This window comes from Acinonyx jubatus, chromosome E2 (assembly GCF_027475565.1).
Source record: "Acinonyx jubatus isolate Ajub_Pintada_27869175 chromosome E2, VMU_Ajub_asm_v1.0, whole genome shotgun sequence".
Classification (NCBI taxonomy): domain Eukaryota; kingdom Metazoa; phylum Chordata; class Mammalia; order Carnivora; family Felidae; genus Acinonyx; species Acinonyx jubatus.
This window is the reverse complement of record NC_069396.1, coordinates 13,653,021-13,670,491: the sequence shown is the minus strand read 5'-3', so window position 1 is coordinate 13,670,491 and position 17,471 is coordinate 13,653,021. Positions and strand designations below refer to the sequence as shown.

Here is a 17,471-nt window from a genome sequence, read left to right as displayed (position 1 = left end):
CACCTTAAAGGTGACATTAACCACTGGCATAATCAGGAAATAGAGCTGATGCACTTACTCAGCATTTTAAAAGTATTATGTCTCTTACTGAAGAGGAGCTATTTCAATTCAGATGTCAGAAGTTGGCAAAAAGGCTCCTTTCCCCAAAGGCATGATAATGTATTATTATTAAAGATACAAGTAATCATAATATTAGTACTTCACAGGACAGCTTTACAGTCATTTTATATTTTACTCTAATAAACCACAAAGAAGTTCTTTTTTTTTCTCCTAAAGGTCAATAAAGGAATACCAAAATACAACATAGTAAGTAATTGAGTGCAATATGTTATCTTACAGTTGAAACTACTAAGTAATATGTATCTGAGCATACCTATGCAGGCTTGGCTGCATAAGCTTTGTTTCAATTGTGTGGTTATTATAGTTAATTGTAAGTGTGTGCTGTTATAATTAGAAAACCTAGCAGAACATAGTTATTACAAAAGAGTAAATGTTGTAACGTGGTTTCAGAAGCAATGGAAACATTCCTTGACCTAGTTTTCTTTTCTTCATTTCTTATTCCATAGCTGAGGATAGGGAATAGCAGAAGTTTGGACACACTGATGGTTACAGATTGTTAGGAAGGTGGAATGAGGTTTCTGTAAATTACATAGCAAGTAGAGACTCAAGTCATTAGGTGTTTGTATTTAAAGGGACATTAGAGGACTTTTCTTAACTCCATTTATTTTATTAAAAAAACTTTTAATTGATGTATAGTTGACATACAACATAGTAGTTTTGGGTGTACAACATGGTGACTGGACATTTATATACATTACAAATTGTTTGCCTTGGTAAGTATAGTTGCCATCTGTCACCATACAAAATTACTGCAGTATTACTGACTGTATTCCCTATTCTCTACTTTTCATCCCTGTGATAATTTTATAACTGAAAATTTGTACCTCTTAATACCCTTCATTTACTTCATCTTCCCTCCCCTCTGGCAGCCACCATATTGTTCTTTGTGTTTATTTAACTCCCTTTATTTTAATGACAAGTAAACTAAGGCCCAGAGACATTAAATGACCGTATACCTAAGTAAAGCTGGAACTTGAACCCAGGTCTTTGGCACCCTCTGAGGCCAGCATACTTTCTCAGTCGTACACTACCTTCCATATAGATGGGGAATACTGACTTTGCATTGCCGTGATGTGCTGGGTAAGCTCAGTCAAGTCTAGTAAGTTGTTTCCTGAGCCCTTCAGAGAATGAGCATTTCTGATGAAGTTTGATTCAGCAATTCACTTGCATGGTGAATTTGACCCTGCTGTGATGAAGAGATGAGAAACACCCTTTCCATCAACCTGCTAGTTGCTAGAGAATTTATGGCTCCACTCATACATTTTATTTATTACCCTCTGTTGTCTGAAAGTACTGAAACCACAGTATGAAGTGTATTGTGTATATAGTTGGCTTCATATTTTTTTTTGTAAAATTAATTTTGTTCTTTTTTTTTTGTTCTTTTTTGTTTGTTTGTTTGATAGTAGCAAAATGTAATGGCAAGATGTAATGAGACTTCCACAAAACATATTTTTACTAGGACATAATAAATGACCGTGGTTAACCTCATCTACAATGATTGCAACGTTCAACCCCAGAAACTAAAAAGGAAGCAAAGTGGGAACAGGCCTTCCAAGGAGACACAAAAATTCCAATGCTGGCAACAGCAACCTTATCCATTCTCACAGGCATAATATTCCTTTCATCCTATCTGTTTTCTCAGTAGCTTGGGATTGGGAACACTTTCTAAGGTTGTAGAAATAAGACAGGAGTTACTGCTTCCTTTACTTTGTGGATCTGATGATTTGGGGAAGATAGATTGAAAAAAAATCAATATTAGATGGTTTTCAAAAAGAGTATAATGGCTCTTGCTATATTTCTGGAAAACAGTTTTGCAGTGAGCAACTCAAATTGATGACATTAGTCCCTCTGACCCTAGATTTGTATGAAATAAGTAAGCCCTTGGATCTTTTCCCTTGATTAGATTTTAAGCAATGAAATAACTTCAAATAACTACAGAAGCACAGAAATAATATAACCAACAGCCATTATATTTAACACATCTCAACATTTTGCTATACACATTTCTTTCAGATGTTTTATGGAAAACTAAACTGATAATAGATTTGAAGTTCTCTCATTATTCTTTCCTGATCTAATTCCCATGGCTTGGTCCTCAGAGGAACTGTATTGGGTACATTTTAATGCTATTTTTACATATTTATCCATAAACAATGTATCTATTGTCTTGAGTAGTTTTAAACTTCACATAAGTGATATCATACTGTATACACCATTTCCCGACTTGACTTTTTCATTCAACCTTATGTTTTAAATATCTAGACACATAGACACAAATAGCTGTGATTCATTTTAACACCATGAACATGCTATAATCTACCTATTCTCCTACTGAATATTAGTATGTTCTTCCCAGTTTTTTGCTATTACAAACAGTGCCACAGTGAGTATCTCTGTGTATGTCTTGTGCAGCTGGATAAGATTGTCTTTAGGAAGTGCAATTGCAGAGTTATACAGCAAGTATGTCTTGAGCTTTATTGGAAACTAAGTTGGTTAGTCAGGTGGTTGTACCAATTTGTATTTTCATCAGCATTATATGGAAATTCTTGTTTTTTCCACATCTTGCCAATAGAGTCCCAAGCAGCATTTCAAACTGTTTGAATTTTGTTAATCTAATTGTTACAAAATAGTATTTTAGTGTATATTTCTCTCATTACTATTGCTATCTGACAGCTTTACATGTTTCCTGAAGGCCCTATAATGCTTCCTTACATTAAAGTTTTGGATGAGTAATGTATTCATGTGTTCAAAAATCAAAAGTTTATATTGAAAGGTGTCATTTCTACTTTACCTCGTTCACCCCACACAGCTCTAATTTTATTCCAGTGTTTTTATGCAAATAGATGCCATATTCTTAATTTCCCTCCTTACATAAAAACAGCACACTATGAATTGTTCTAAACCTTACTTTTTTTCACTTAATCATATACCCTGGAGATCTTTCCATATCACCTTTTTTAATCTCATTTTTTATTTTTTAAAATTTACTTCCAAATTAGTTAGCATATAGCGCAACAATGATTTCAGGAGTAGATTCCTTAGTGCCCCTTACCCATTTAGCCCATCCCCCCTTACACACCCCCTCCAGTAACCCTCTGTTTGTTCTCTACATTTATGAGTCTCTTCTGTTTTGTCCCCCTCCCTGTTTTTATATTAATTTTGTTTCCCTTCCCTTATGTTCATCTGTTTTGTCTCTTAAAGTCCTCATATGAGTGAAGTCATATGATATCTGTCTTTCTCTGACTAATTTCACTTAGCATAATACCCTCCAGTTCCATCCACGTAGTTGCAAATGGCAAGATTTCATTCTTTTTGATTGCTGAGTAACACTCTGGTATATATATATATATATATATATATATATATATATATATATATATATGGTGTATATACACACACACACACCATATATATATATATGGTGTATATATGGTATATATATACCATATATACACCACATCTTTATCCATTCATCCATCGACGTACATTTGGGCTCTTTCCATACTTTGGCTGTTGTTGATAGTGCTGCTATAAACATGGGGGTGCATGTGTCCCTTCGAACCAGGACACCTGTATCCTGCGGATAAATGCCTAGTAGTGCAATTACTGGGTTGTAGGATAGTTCTATTTTTAGTTTTTTGAGGAACCTCTATATTGCTTTCCAGAGTGGCTGCACCAGCTTGCATTCCCAGTGGTACAAATATTTTAACCACTTTTTTTTTGTTTTTACTTAAATTTTTTTGCACCATGAAAAATTTCTTTTTTCATTTTTATGTAATAAAATTTCTTAATATGTTTTAGAGGAATCTGGAGTTTGAGACATGGTTAGAAAACTTTCCCCTGTAAAGTTACAAATACTGTGTATTGTTCTACTTTTATGGTTTCATGTTGAACACTTAAATATTTTATTCATTTGACATCTATTCTGTTGTTAGATGTATGATATGTTTCTTCCTATGGTTACCAAGTTGTCCCAAAAGCACTTTTTTTTTTTTTTACAAAAAGTTTATTGTTACACCAATAATTTGGTCAATTACAAAATTGACTCTGTAATATAATACACTCCAACATGTATTTGGGCCTATTTTAACTTTTAATTCTATTCCATTGATCTGTTTCTTAATGCCATTTTAATTAGACTTTATACTATGTTTTAATTCTCTCAGTTCCTGTATTATTGAATTTTTAAAATAAAAAATATGGTTTGAATTTTGTCAAATCCTTTTTCAGCATCAATGGAGAACATTATATAATTTTTCTCCTTAGATCTATACTGTATTAATAGATTTTCTAATAGTGAGCCATCTTTTCATTCCTGAAATAAACTCCACTTGGTTGTGAAGTATCTTTTAATGTGTTGATGAATTATGATTGTTAATTTTTTCTTTAGGGCTTTACATTGATATTCAGAAGTGTAATCAGTTTATGTATTGGCCTATTTTAATACCAATGTTATACTGAAAATACAATGTTGGAAATGAAAAACTAATTGTATTAGCTTAATAGTAGAATGTACATAGCAGAAGACAGGGCTAGTATACCTGAAAATATCTAAACTGAAGCACAGAGAGAAACAAAAAAGAATGGGAAAAAAAATAGAGCAGAAAGCAAAAGCCATGCAGGACACAGTCAAAAGGTCAACATGCATATAATTGGAGTTATATAAATAGAGGAGAGAGTGGGGTAAGAAAATATTTTAAGAGATAATGGCTGAGAATTTTCCCAAAATGTTGAATGACATTAATTCATGGTTCACAAAGCTTAGCAACCACTTGTTAGTACAAACACTACTGAAAACTAAAGCAAAGAGGATGTGTTAAAAGGAGTCAGAAGAAAAAAAGACACATTACCTTAAAGGGCATACTAATAATACTGATGAGAAACTTTTCAGCTGAAATTATGAAGCCAGAAGATAGTAACATGGTATTATTCAAGTGCTGAAAGAAAAATAATGCTAATTTATAATCCTTTACTTTTTGACAAAATCCTTAAAAATAAAGAGAAAACAAAGATATTTATAGACAAAAAAAGAATGAAAAACTATAACTTTTTGGTTGGCATTGTTTTTTACTTCATCACATTGAATAAGCCATTCCATTTTTGTTTGTTTGTTTGTTTTTTAGTTTCCATTGTTTCAGTTGAAAAGGTAGCTGTATTTCTAACCATGCATCCTTTTGAAGATAATCTGTCTGTTTTGAAGATATATCTATCTTTTCCTCTGGCTGTTTTTAGGATTTTCTCTTTGTCTTTGGTTTTCTTTAGTTTTCTTTTACTACAATATATTCATGTATTAATTTCTCTTAAGTTATTCCACCTGACATTTGTTGGGCTTTTTGAATTGTAAATTGATACATTTAATCAATCCTAGAAAACTCATAACCATCATCTCTTGAAATACTGTCTTTGCTTTATTATATATTTCTTCTCCAAGTTTCCAATTAAACACTTTTATACATTTTCACTCCATCTACCTAGTCTTTTACTCATTCATTGTTCATTTTTCATATATTTTTACTTCTTCATTGCCTTTTGTATTTTCGGAACCACAATCCATTTAACTAATTTTTGATAAAATTATTAAAATTATCTTACTAATCTTTTTTTTAGAGATTTAAAATTTTAGGTGATTTGATTTTATTTTATTTCTATAAGAGCCTAGAGTATGACTCTTTTTCACATTTTCTTTTTTTTTTCTGTACCTTCTTTTTTTTTGGATTTTTTTTCAATATATGAAATTTATTGTCAAATTGGTTTCCATACAACACCCAGTGCTCATCCCAAAAGGTGCCCTCCTTAATACCCATCACCCACCCTCCTCTCCCTCCCACCCCCCATCAACCCTCAGTTTGTTCTGTTTTTAAGAGTCTCTTATGCTTTGGCTCTCTCTTCCACTCTAACCTCCTTTTTTTTTTCCTTCCCCTCTCCCATGGGTTTCTGTTAAGTTTCTCAGGATCCACATAAGATCTTTTTCACATTTTCTAGATCTTTGTTTGGTTTCCCACTCCTTTTGTATAGCTTCAAGTTCATCTTTTGTTTATTTATTTATTTATTTATTTATTTATTTATTTATTTAATTATATGAAATTTATTGTCAAATTAGTTCCCATACAACACCCAGTGCTCATCCCAAAAGATGCCCTCTTCAATGCCCATCACCTACCCTCCCCTCCCTCCCACCCCCATCAACCCTCAGTTTGTTCTCAGTATCTTTTGTTTCTTTAAGTGTAGTTTGTTTTCAGTCTATGTGATGATTCTAGTATATAATTCTTTGTTAATCTGTTTCTGTTTTTCTTATATCTGCTCATTCAAATAAATGGAGTTTTGTCCTGGTTATATTGGGCTGTGTACCTAAAAAATGTTGAAAATTTTGAAATCTCTGTACCTTTTGGATATACAGGTACTTTCCTCTAAAGAGAAATGAGTTGCTTATGCTAGGCTTCTGAGGGTGAAACCAGTCCATGATTGCCACATCCAAGGACTGAAGTTCCCTGCAAGATACAGACAATTCCAGTGTAATATTTAACTCTGTTAACTTTCTCTATATGTGTTCATATATGTTCTTCCATGCATGCTCATTGATCTTTTTGGTCCTATTTTTCCTAAAATTTTGGCCTGGTAGTTTAGTATCATTGCTGGGGGAAAAAAAATCACGTATGTCTCATTTTAAATAGTACAATGAGCCAGACCTGTTTATGGTCTCCTTTGTTTCTTTAAGAAAGGAGCTACTTTTTTTTTATATCAAATTTATTGTCAAATTGGTTTCCATACAACACCCCATGCTCATCCCAAAAGGTGCCCTCCTCAAAGGAGCTACTTTTAAAGGGACGGTGGATGGGGTGCCTGGGTGGCTCAGTCAGTTAAGCTTCCAACTTTGGCTCAGGTCAGATCTCATGGTCTGTGAGTTCAAGCCCCTCGTTGAGCTCTGTGCTGACAGCTCAGAGCCTGGAGCCTGCTTCACGTTCTGTGTCTCCCTCTCTCTCTGACCCTCCCCCGTTCATGCTCTGTCTCTCTCTGTCTCAAAAATAAATAAATGTTAAAAAAAATTTTTTTAAAGGGAAGGTGGAAGTTGAAATAAGAATGTAATTGCAAAATAAATAAACTTATTTTTAAAAGTCATAAGGAAAAGAGGGCGCGGTGGCGCGGGCCTGTAGTCCCAGCTACTCGGGAGGCTGAGGCGGAGGATCGCTTGAGCACAGAAGTTCTGGGCTGTAGCGCGCTACGCCCATCGGGTGTCCGCACTAAGTTCGGCATCAATATGGTGACTTCCTGGGAGCGGGGGACCACCAGGTTGCCTAAGGATGGGTGAACTGGCCCAGGTCGGAAAAGCCACAAAGAAAAGAATTAAATTAGACTACATAAAGACTCAGAAAAAAAGACTTAGGAAAGAGTCACAAAGAAATACAAATATCTAAAAGAGGAAAAAAGTGCAACAGGTATGACAAAAAGCTAAATTTTTTTAATGTTTATTTTTGAGAGAGAGACAGAGCGTGAGCAGGGGAGGAGCAGAGAGAGAGGGGGAGACACAGAATCCAAAGGAGGCTCTAGGCTCTGAGCTGTCAGCACAGAGCCCAACACAGGGCTCAAATCCACGAACTGTGAGATCATGACATGAGCCAAAGTTGGACGCTTAACCAACTGAACCACGGAGGCGTCCCAAAAACTATTTTCTTAATATCAAAAAGATCTCACAAATTGATAACCAAAAGGTAAACTTCTCAAAAGGAAAACCACCAAGGCTAAAGTAGGCTTCTCACAGAAAAAAACTACACACACACACACACATCGAATTAATAGATGAGAAGATGTTCCACATCACCCATAATTAAGACTATGCAAATTAAAATGAGTTTTTCCACCTACCAGATTGTTAAATTTAGCTAATCAGAAAGTTTAAAAGTTGACAAGAATTCTTTCTTTCTTTCTTTCATTCTTTCTTTCTTTCTTTCATTCATTTTTCAGAGAGAGAGAGAGTGCATGAGGGAAGGGGCAGAGAGAGAGGGGGACAGGGGATCTGAAGCAGCTCTGTGCTGACAAAAGTGACCCTGATGTGGGTCTTGAACTCAGAAACTGTGAGATCATGACCTGAGCTGAAGTCAGATGTTTAACCAACTGATCCCCCTTGTGTCCTTATTTTGTTTTCTTTCTATGTAACTACTATGTAACTATGTAATCCAGATAGAATGTGTGTGTATGTATGTGTTTGTGTGTGTGTGTGTGTGTGTGTGTGTGTTTCATTCTTGTTTTCTTTTCATTGCTGCTGTTTAAAGAAGTGGTTCCTTTCAAGTAGTCAGCTTTTTACTAATGAAGTTAGTTATTCTTTCTTTCTGATCTCCTTTGATTGGACTTAGATCCTTGCATGATGTTCAGCTCTTCCCAGATATACTTGGTATAGTTACTTTAAGAATCATGGGCACCTGGGTGGCTCAGTTGGTTAAACATCTGACTTTGGCTCAGGTCATGATCTTGTGGCTCATGAGTTTGAGCCCCACATTGGGCTCTGTGCTGATAGCTTGAAGCCTGGAGTCGGCTTCACATTCTGTGTCTCCCTCTGTCTCTGCCCCTTCCCTGCTCGTACTCGTTCTCTCTCTTTCTCTCAGCCATAAACATTAAAAAAAAAAAGAATCAGAATTCCGGGGAGTCTGGGTGGCTCAGTCAGTTGAGCCTCTGACTTCAGCTCAGGCCATGATCTCATGGTTAAGAGTTCGAGCCCTCCTTTGGGCCCTGTGTTCTCAGTACAGAGCCTGCTTTGGATCCTCTGTGTCCCTCTCTGCCACTCTCCAACTTGTGCTTTCCCTCTCTCTCAAAAATAAATAAACATCAAAAAAAAAAAAAAAAAAGAAGGGTGGTGGGTGGCCTGGTGGCCCTAGGTAGCTGATTCAGTTAAGCACTGGACTCTTGTTTTCAGCTTAGGTCATAATCTCATCGTTCATGAGTTCAAGCCCTACATCGGACTCTGTGCTGACAGTTTGGAGCCGGCTTGGCATTCTCTCTCTCCTTCCCTCTCTCTCTGCCCCTCCCAATCTCTTTCCCTCTCTTGAAATAAATAAATAAACTTAAAAAAAAGCAATTTCTTATTTAAAAAAGGAATCGGATTTCCAATTCATGTTTTGAATAAAAATGAGGCATGTGGTTATAATTCTAGAACTCAAGTACCCTCGTGGTCAGGCTGTAGGATTTAGAAATGTTACAAAGAAGAAAAGGTCTTGTCATACCCACCATAGAAATTCATATTTTATGTGGTTTTTACAGTGACCAAATAAGATAGTCTGATTCTCTATAACTACACCATACATAATATTTAAGTTTTCTGATCATGTCTGATTTCTGGATTGATGGGGGAGAAAAAAGAATAAAATGTCTAGTGCTTGTGCTATCACTTTATCTTGGGGAAAAAAAATTGCCTAGTAGCATCATTCTAGAATAAATCTCAATGTGTGTTTATACTTTGTTAATTTCTAGGTGAAAAAATATTTCTATCTCTTTATGGAGCTGCCATAGACATGAATATAAGGCTGGACAGGAATTCCTTGATCACTGAAAAAACCTACATATCTCTGGCCAGTCAGCGAACTGTAACTATTCACAACCGCAGTAACATCATTGCCCATTTCCAGTGGAAGATATTTGCTACCCAGGAAGAGGAAGACAGAGAAAAGTATAGGTTTGTAAGAAAAACACCTATATGCTATAATTTGGGGGACTTCAAAGTTCAGTTATTATGAAAAATCAGTGACTTTTGTGGTAAGTTTTTAACCACCTCAAACAAGGTCAGCTTTTTATAGCTTGGTTCCAGTGTATGATGCTCCTTTTTTCATTTAAAGAAAAGAATTTAAAAACTTGAATTTCACTTAAAGAATTTCATTTAAAGAGCTATGTGGAACACAGTATTGCCCATCCTCAGTTCATCTTAACCTGGCTTTAATTTATTAGTAGCTAAACTCCTGGATTTTAAAGACCAAATATATCAGGGGCACCTGGGTATCTCAGTAGGTTAAGCATCCAACTCTTGGCTATGGCTCAGGTCAGGATCTCACAGTTATGTGGATTTGATCCCAGACAGTTGGGCTCTGTGCTCACAGTATGGAGCCTTCTTGGAATTCTTTCTCCCTCTCTCTGCACTGTCTCTGTCTCTCTCAAAATAAATAAACAAACTTTAAAAGAAAAATGAAGACCGAATATATCATTTTTTCACTGTTCTTTCAAAACTAACCTACAGGTCTGTATTTTGTCTCATAACCCTAATCAGATTGGTCAGATTTCATGGTTTCTAAAAATAACCTCTTTTGGATTGGGATCAATGTGGAATTTTTTTTCGGTGAAAAAATATTTCCAGAAAACAAAGAATTAGGAAAAAGAAAGGCTTGGATAAAATGACTTTTATATTCTCAGTTTTAGTAGCATTGCTCAATTCCTGCTAACCATATAATTTAATAATGATTCCTTGTTGGTATCTTTAATCTTCTACTTTTTAAAATGATACTTCAGGCAGTGGAGAAAATTAATGAAATGGAAAACCAAACTCTTTTAACTAATCTCATCACTGTTCAATTTTGAGTATTTCTTTTTACCGAGTCTGTCCCTGCCTCTTTTAAAGTCCAATTTCATTTTTATCTCCTTCCACCCTCCCTGAATTAACACTTTTGCTGCTTTCATTGGAATTTATTTCAGCCTTTTTTATTTGCCTCTCCATTTTCATTAAAGATTAGCCCTGGGAAGCTTCAAAGCTTTGTTTAAAACCAAGTTAGTATGTGATAAAAATAAAAGTCTTGGGTCCATGGAAACCAGGCAGAAATCCCCCAGTGTGCTGTCCCTAATTGAATCAGGAGCTGTGACAATGGCAGGACACAGTGGACCAGAAGCTTTATCATTCAGACAATGAGCTTTAATCACTGGATTACCACTGTGCCATCTTTAAGAAGTGAGAAAAGAAAAGGCTTTCCTGCTTAAAAACTTCAGTTTGCCTCATACCATAGAAATGCCAGTAGTTCAAAAGGCAAGAGAAAATTGCTCATCCACTGCTTCATTTGTCCTGATTCCTTCGTTCATGAGTGTACCAACAATGAGAATGGTCCAAGCATGTTTAAAGATAAAATAGGAGAGCAGGTACAAACACAGAGATGCCAGTAAACCGTGTTTCAATATCCTGCTTGTCCTGTGGGCATAATCTTTTTAGGAGGATGGGTACACACTATCAGAAGGAAAGCCAGCTTCAGCTTCAACTATGTGTGTTTGACTATATGTATAAGACATGATTGGTGCCATGCCAATGTCCAAAAAGTGTTTAAGGAAGTTAATTTAAATAGTTAAACTTAAGAAAAAAAATTCAAACCAGTTATTATCAGAGATGCCAGGAATAGAGAATTTCAACTATACATGGATGGACATTTCTTTCTTTTTTCCCCTCTACTTTACCTCCCCTGATACTCATGCCCCTATTTCTTTCATATTATTCTGAGGCTTATTTTTCCTTTTCTCTTGTGTTGTCTTTCTTTTATTATCTCTCTCGGTCTATTATTTCCTATGGTATTTTTTTTGTAACAAAGGAATAACATGGAATAGCATTTCCATAACCATGATTGGAAGCCTCCTTTCATCATCTAAGACTATGCCCCTCCATTAAATAATGAACTTGAAAAGTGGTTTCAAATGACTAAATAAGAATACTTCCATTTTCACTTTGGGAATCATGGCAGCCCAACTCATGTTTCTCCAAACTGGATTGGTTGATCTAAGTGAAGAGTTTATTGAGTATGCTGCTCCTTACCTTCTCCCTCCCCCCCTCTCCTAGGGCCAGATGGCTAGGGCAAGAGGTAAAATAGGGGGGAAACAAAGCCATTTATGCCCAATTGCTTATTTGACCAGAGTGTCTTTTCTATTTTATGCCTGTCTTGTGCCTTGATATGTCCCCAAATCTGCCACAACTTTCATTTTTTAATGTATTTTTAAAAATCAAAGTTCATGTTGTTAGTTATGAATTTTTGTCCTGGACGTAACTAGCCATGGAATGCTCATCCTCTTGAAAAGCAAGGCAAACACCATTAGTTTGTTCCTCAACTTGGAACAGAGAGGATCTATTCTAAATGGGCTCATGCATATACTTTGAGAGACTACAGTTTCCTTTTGAAGCTCCCCAAGGACCTAAGATTTAATACGTCAGTGTAGATTTCTAGGTGAGACTCAAGAATCTGCCTGCTGCTCTCTAGTTATAATATGGCTTAAAGCTGGTCCTAAGGCATTCATCTTACAGGGGCTGAAAGTTGCTCACTGTTAGGTTGAGAATGCTAATTGCTTTAATGGATACCCTCAAGACTATTCTAGCCATTGTGGTTTCTGTCCTCCAGCACCTTCATGATGTGGCCTGAGTCAAGACTTGGAGATCTCGAATTTCAGCCTTAATGAGGAGTAGGAAACCGTATTCCTTTTTGGCTGTTTATTATTTCCATTCTAAGAAGGATGACTTCCTCTTTACCTACCAAAACATATTGGTACCAACCTCATGACACGTGTCCATATTTGAGGACCTTGGGCTAATCCTAGGCTCTAGACTCTGACAGTGAAGATGTCACTCCCCCTAGGAAGAAGTTCTGGGATTTGTTTCGTTTTTCTTTTTTTTTTAACCTTCAGAATCAGATATGTGGAACTTTAAAAAGTTTTCCTTTGGGTCTTCATGTTTGTTGATGTTTTTTCTGGGACTTGCAGAGAAATTAATCTTTTCAGAAATGGAGGATTCATTCCTCTCTCCTTGCCTCCTCCTCCTTGTCCTGAGAGATTATAAAACATCCTACAAGATTCTTTTATACTCATTATAATCACAGTTTATTCTATTCAGAGACTTGGCATGGGCTTTTGAGGATTTTTGCTCCCCATTTCTCCATGATGGTCATGGCCATTGTTTTAATAGCATTTGGCTATAATTCTAGATTTGTTCTATACAAGAACTTCAAGAATCCTCGATGGAACCCCCACAAAGTTGTCAGCATGGATTTTTTTCCACACCATTCAGGTGTAGGAAGTGATGTGTTTCTCTAGATAGATCAGTTTTAATTGGACTTTGAACCTGCCCTGTGGCTAGTAATAAATTTAATCTTACTTGTATTTGAGGGGCCCTTCTCTTCTATAGGGTTGTACAAGAATCTGAAGACTTGAATGGTACTTGGTAAACAGGAAGGGAGATCTCTAGTCTTTAGTTTATAATAGTCATCACAGAGTTGCCTGGTGTCCAGGGTCACACGGTACATTTGAAGATGGATAGCTTCATATTTTCCATGCCAAATGTGTGGATATGGGAGTATTTCTCTCTTGAAGCCCAAGGCTCTTAGTTTTTAATCTCCTCAGTACCCAGTTACTGTCGTTTGAGGGTGCTGCAAAGGAGCAGGGTCTGTAGCACCTCAACATGAGGGAACATTACTGGTTCAATGCAACTGTACCTGAGACACAATTCTTCCCCATTCACTATAGTCTATAGGCTGGACTGTATTTGATGCCTGAAGGTGGCTAGCTCTCTGATAAGAGGGTTCCTCACTGTAAAACAGACCCCCCTCTGAATGTAGGAGACCATGAATACCAGCAGGACAAGATGGCCAGACAATAGACTGAGGTATAGAGAATCACTTGTTGGAGTCAGCCCAGCTCAAGGTGTTGCACGTTCCCTTCTTAGACTCTCAGCCATGGCTCCAGTTCTCTAATCAGAGGGCACAGAGGGAGACATACAGTATATCATGACCCCCTTCGCATTATGTGGTTGTTAGTGCTTCACAAATGCCAACAGTGTGGGAGAAGAGCTTTTGGGAATTTTTGTTTTGTTCTGTTTTGTTTTCTGTTGTAAGGTTTGAGGTAATCATTCTCATCAGTTCATGCAGAATTTTCATCCTCGATCCATACAAGACATTTCATCCCCACACTGCACTCCCAATAACCCAATAACCTAAAGAAATGTAATGTTTATGATTCCCATTATTTTTTTAACCGGTCCTTCAGTCTCTCACATCAAATTTACCCACATCTGTTGGTAGTGTGGCTAGCACTTTGATGAACATCTTTCTGGCTATGTCGTTGTTTTTATCCATGATTGTTTCTTCAGGGTGTATCCTAAAGGTAGGTATCAAAAATTCCACTCACAGGAGTAAGTGGTTTCCCTTCTTTCTGTGGACTGAGATCTCTTTAATTTGTCTCAGCAGTGTACAAGTTCTGCTGCTCTGGTTACCTTGGACGCTGCTTTCAAGCTAGCAATGAAAAGGAAGCCTGTGCATCCTCTGATGCTTTCTTCCTCGGGACCAGAGCACATTGAACCCATTTCTTTGACTTCTTTATGTTCTGTGACCAAAGGACCCTGAATGCTAAAGTTATAAAAAAGAGCTATTTGACATTGCTGAACATAACGGTTTGCATGAAGTCATTTAGAAAATAGTTGGGGCTGGGACAGGGATTTGGTGACTCAGGGTTCTTACTAAGCACTCACTTAACTAAATAAGTTGTCTCTCACCATTGATAATACCAGTAAAATTCTGGAAAATAGTCATACATCCTGGGAGGAGATAGAATTCAGTCTTCTAAGTGCAGGTGAAGTAACAGATACTAGGAGTACTGTGAGCACAGCTCTGGTGAGGGTAGTGAGGAGAGGGTTGGGAAAGGCTGCTTTTCTGACTTACCACAATGGATGTTAAGAGCTAGAAGGAGAGAAAAGAGGAGCTCACTTTAGGTGTGGTTTGAGCATTTTAAAAGCTTTACAGCTTGGTAATTGCCTATGGTTGACCCAGGGAGAAAACTGGTATTTATTGAGTACCTGCTGTGTCCTAGGAACTGCACCAGGTCCTTATTCATGTTGAATCGTCAACACATCTTTATGATGGAGGAGCTTCTATTATTTCTGTTTTTTAGGTGAAGGCACTGAGGCTTCAATAACCCCCAAAGTCATAGAGCTAGTAAATGGTAGTAGAATCAGTAACCAAGACTGGTCCTTGCTGGTTCCAGATTCTTTTCTCTAGGGGACTAACAGCTGAGAAAGAATCAGAGCTAAGCGGGGGCTCCTGGGTGGCTCAGGTCATGACTTCATGGTTTTGTTAGTTCAAGCCCCGTGTCAGGCTCTGCACTGGCATCATGGAGTCTACTTGGGATTCTCTCTCTTCTTCCCCCCAACTCACGCTGTTTCTGTCTCTGTCAAAATAAATAACTAAACTTAAAAAAAAATCTAAGCAAGTTTAAAAAGAAACAAAATTGTTTTTCAAGTGTAAGAGGTAGGGTAAATGTTAAATATTTAAAAAACAGCCTGGGAGGGGTGCATGAGTGGTGCAGTTGGTTAAGCGTCGGACTTTTGATCTTGGCTGAGGTCATGATCTCACAGTTTGTGAGTTCAAGCCCTGCATCGGGCTCTGTGCTAATGGTGCGAGGTCTGCTTGGGATTCTGTCTCTCCCTCTCTCTGCCTCTCCCACTCTTGTGCTCTGTCTCTCTCAAAATAAATAAATAAACTAAAAAAAAAAAGAAGCCTGAGAAACATAATTACCTGAAAGAAAATATTTGTCTAAATATACATAAGGGCTCAGGAGTAAGTAAATGGGCATGAGTGGAACAGGATACCTGGGAGGGTTTGTCAAATGAAGTGACTAACCGATGAGCAAACTGATGCTCTTAAGAGGTTAAAGTCCAAAGTCACCCATCTGTATGTTACAGACTTAGGGCAAGGAGGGACTACCTCAGGGTGATGGGCAAGACCATTTCTAACAGGACGGACTGGAGGGGAGGCCTTTACAATGTTCTTCATGGGAGCATCAGAATGAATCTCATGTTTCCTCTATTTTTTTTAGGGTCTGTGATGATCTGAGCAAAGAGGAAAAGAATGAGACTGATGAATTTCTTGAAGAGTGCGTTATTGATCCTTCACTCCGAGAACGTCTTTCCATTTTGTCCCACACCTTTGAGAATCAGAGGAAGCTGGTTCAGGAAGACAGCATGCTCTTCTTGAGTACCATTTTCACTATTGAGCCACTGGTGAGCACATAAATACAATCTGACTGTACAGGAGACATAAATGGGGGTACAGAGTTTATTTTGATAAAAGTACTCACTCTAGAATTGATATAGTGAGTTCTGAGACCATGAAGATTTCAGTTGAAAGCTTCATGTCATTATGAGACAATGAATAAAGGCTGACAGTAAGAATGCTCACGGGTCACATTTATAGGTCATACTTTCTATGCACCAATCACTGTGTTAAACATCTCATATGTGTTACTCAGTTTATCTCTTTTGTATATATATTATCTTATTACAGTCTTATAATCAGTTCTGCATTCTACAGATGAGGAAATTAAGACTTAGAAAAATTCGACAGCTTGCTCAAAGCCAAATAGTGTTTGTATTTAGAAATTTATCCCTGATCAGCATAACTCTGGGTTTCTCAACATTTGGGGCTAGATAGTTCTTTGTCCTGTACATTGTAGGATGTTTCATAGCATCCCTGACATTCACCCACCAGATGCTAATTGTGACAGCCCAAACTGTCTCCGGCCATTGTCAAATGTCTTCCTGGTAGGCAAAATCATTTGGGTTGAGAACTGCTTTGTCCTTAATTCACTCGATAAATACTTAACTAACTGTATGTTCTGTCCTAGGCACTGTGTGTGTATAAGGCATGAATGAGCAAAACAGACATAGTCCTCAATCTCACTGGTGAGGGCTGGGCCAGACTTAGAACGGGGTCAGTCATTTTCCACAGACCCAACTCCTAATCACATTCTCTACTGCTTCAAAATGAAAGTAGCTCAAATCTTCTGTATTCACTATGTACTAGGCACTGTGCATGACTTTACACTTAGCAAACAGGGTGATGTGAGGATAAAGACAGCAATAGACATTGAGAAAGCCCAAAGCTAATTGGAGCTGCTGGATTATTACTACTCCAACCAGCTGGAAAGAAGACATGGGCACATGGACACATTAAAATACAAAATCACTTATGGGAAATGCCACTGACTTGTGGAGACCTGTTTTCCTTATATCTGTGCTTCCAAATTATTATTAAAGGATAGAAGATAGAAAAGGGATTCCACAGCTAAATAAGTTTCAGTAACAGGGCATTCAATATTGTTTGGAAGATTTCTTTGCTGTAAGATTTCTCAGTCTTTTTTTTTTAACGTTTATTTATTTTTGAGACAGAGATAGAGCATGAACTGGGGAGGGGCAGAGAGAGAGGGAGACACAGAATCGAAGGCAGGCTCCAGGCTCTGAGCCATCAGCCCAGAGCCCGATGCGGGGCTCGAACTCACGACCGCGAGATCGACCTGAACTGAAGTCGGACGCTTAGCCGACTGAGCCACCCAGGCGCTCCTCTAAGTCTTTAATGTGATAATTTGCA

At 37.3% G+C, this 17,471-nt stretch overlaps 1 protein-coding gene across 9 annotated transcripts in view; it reads left to right on the top strand.

Moving 5' to 3' along the window:
* Window positions 1–17,471, top strand: part of HYDIN (HYDIN axonemal central pair apparatus protein) — a 438,409-nt gene that overhangs the window by 155,914 nt on the left and 265,024 nt on the right. For all 9 annotated transcript variants that reach the window (XR_008293813.1, XM_053211099.1, XM_053211098.1 and 6 more), the window contains 2 exons: window positions 9,580–9,781; window positions 15,922–16,105. Coding sequence is in view for 8 of the 9 variants with exons in the window: in XM_053211099.1 (XP_053067074.1) it covers window positions 9,580–9,781; window positions 15,922–16,105 (386 nt within the window). In the remaining variant the exon portion in view is untranslated. The remainder of the gene's footprint in view (window positions 1–9,579; window positions 9,782–15,921; window positions 16,106–17,471) is intronic.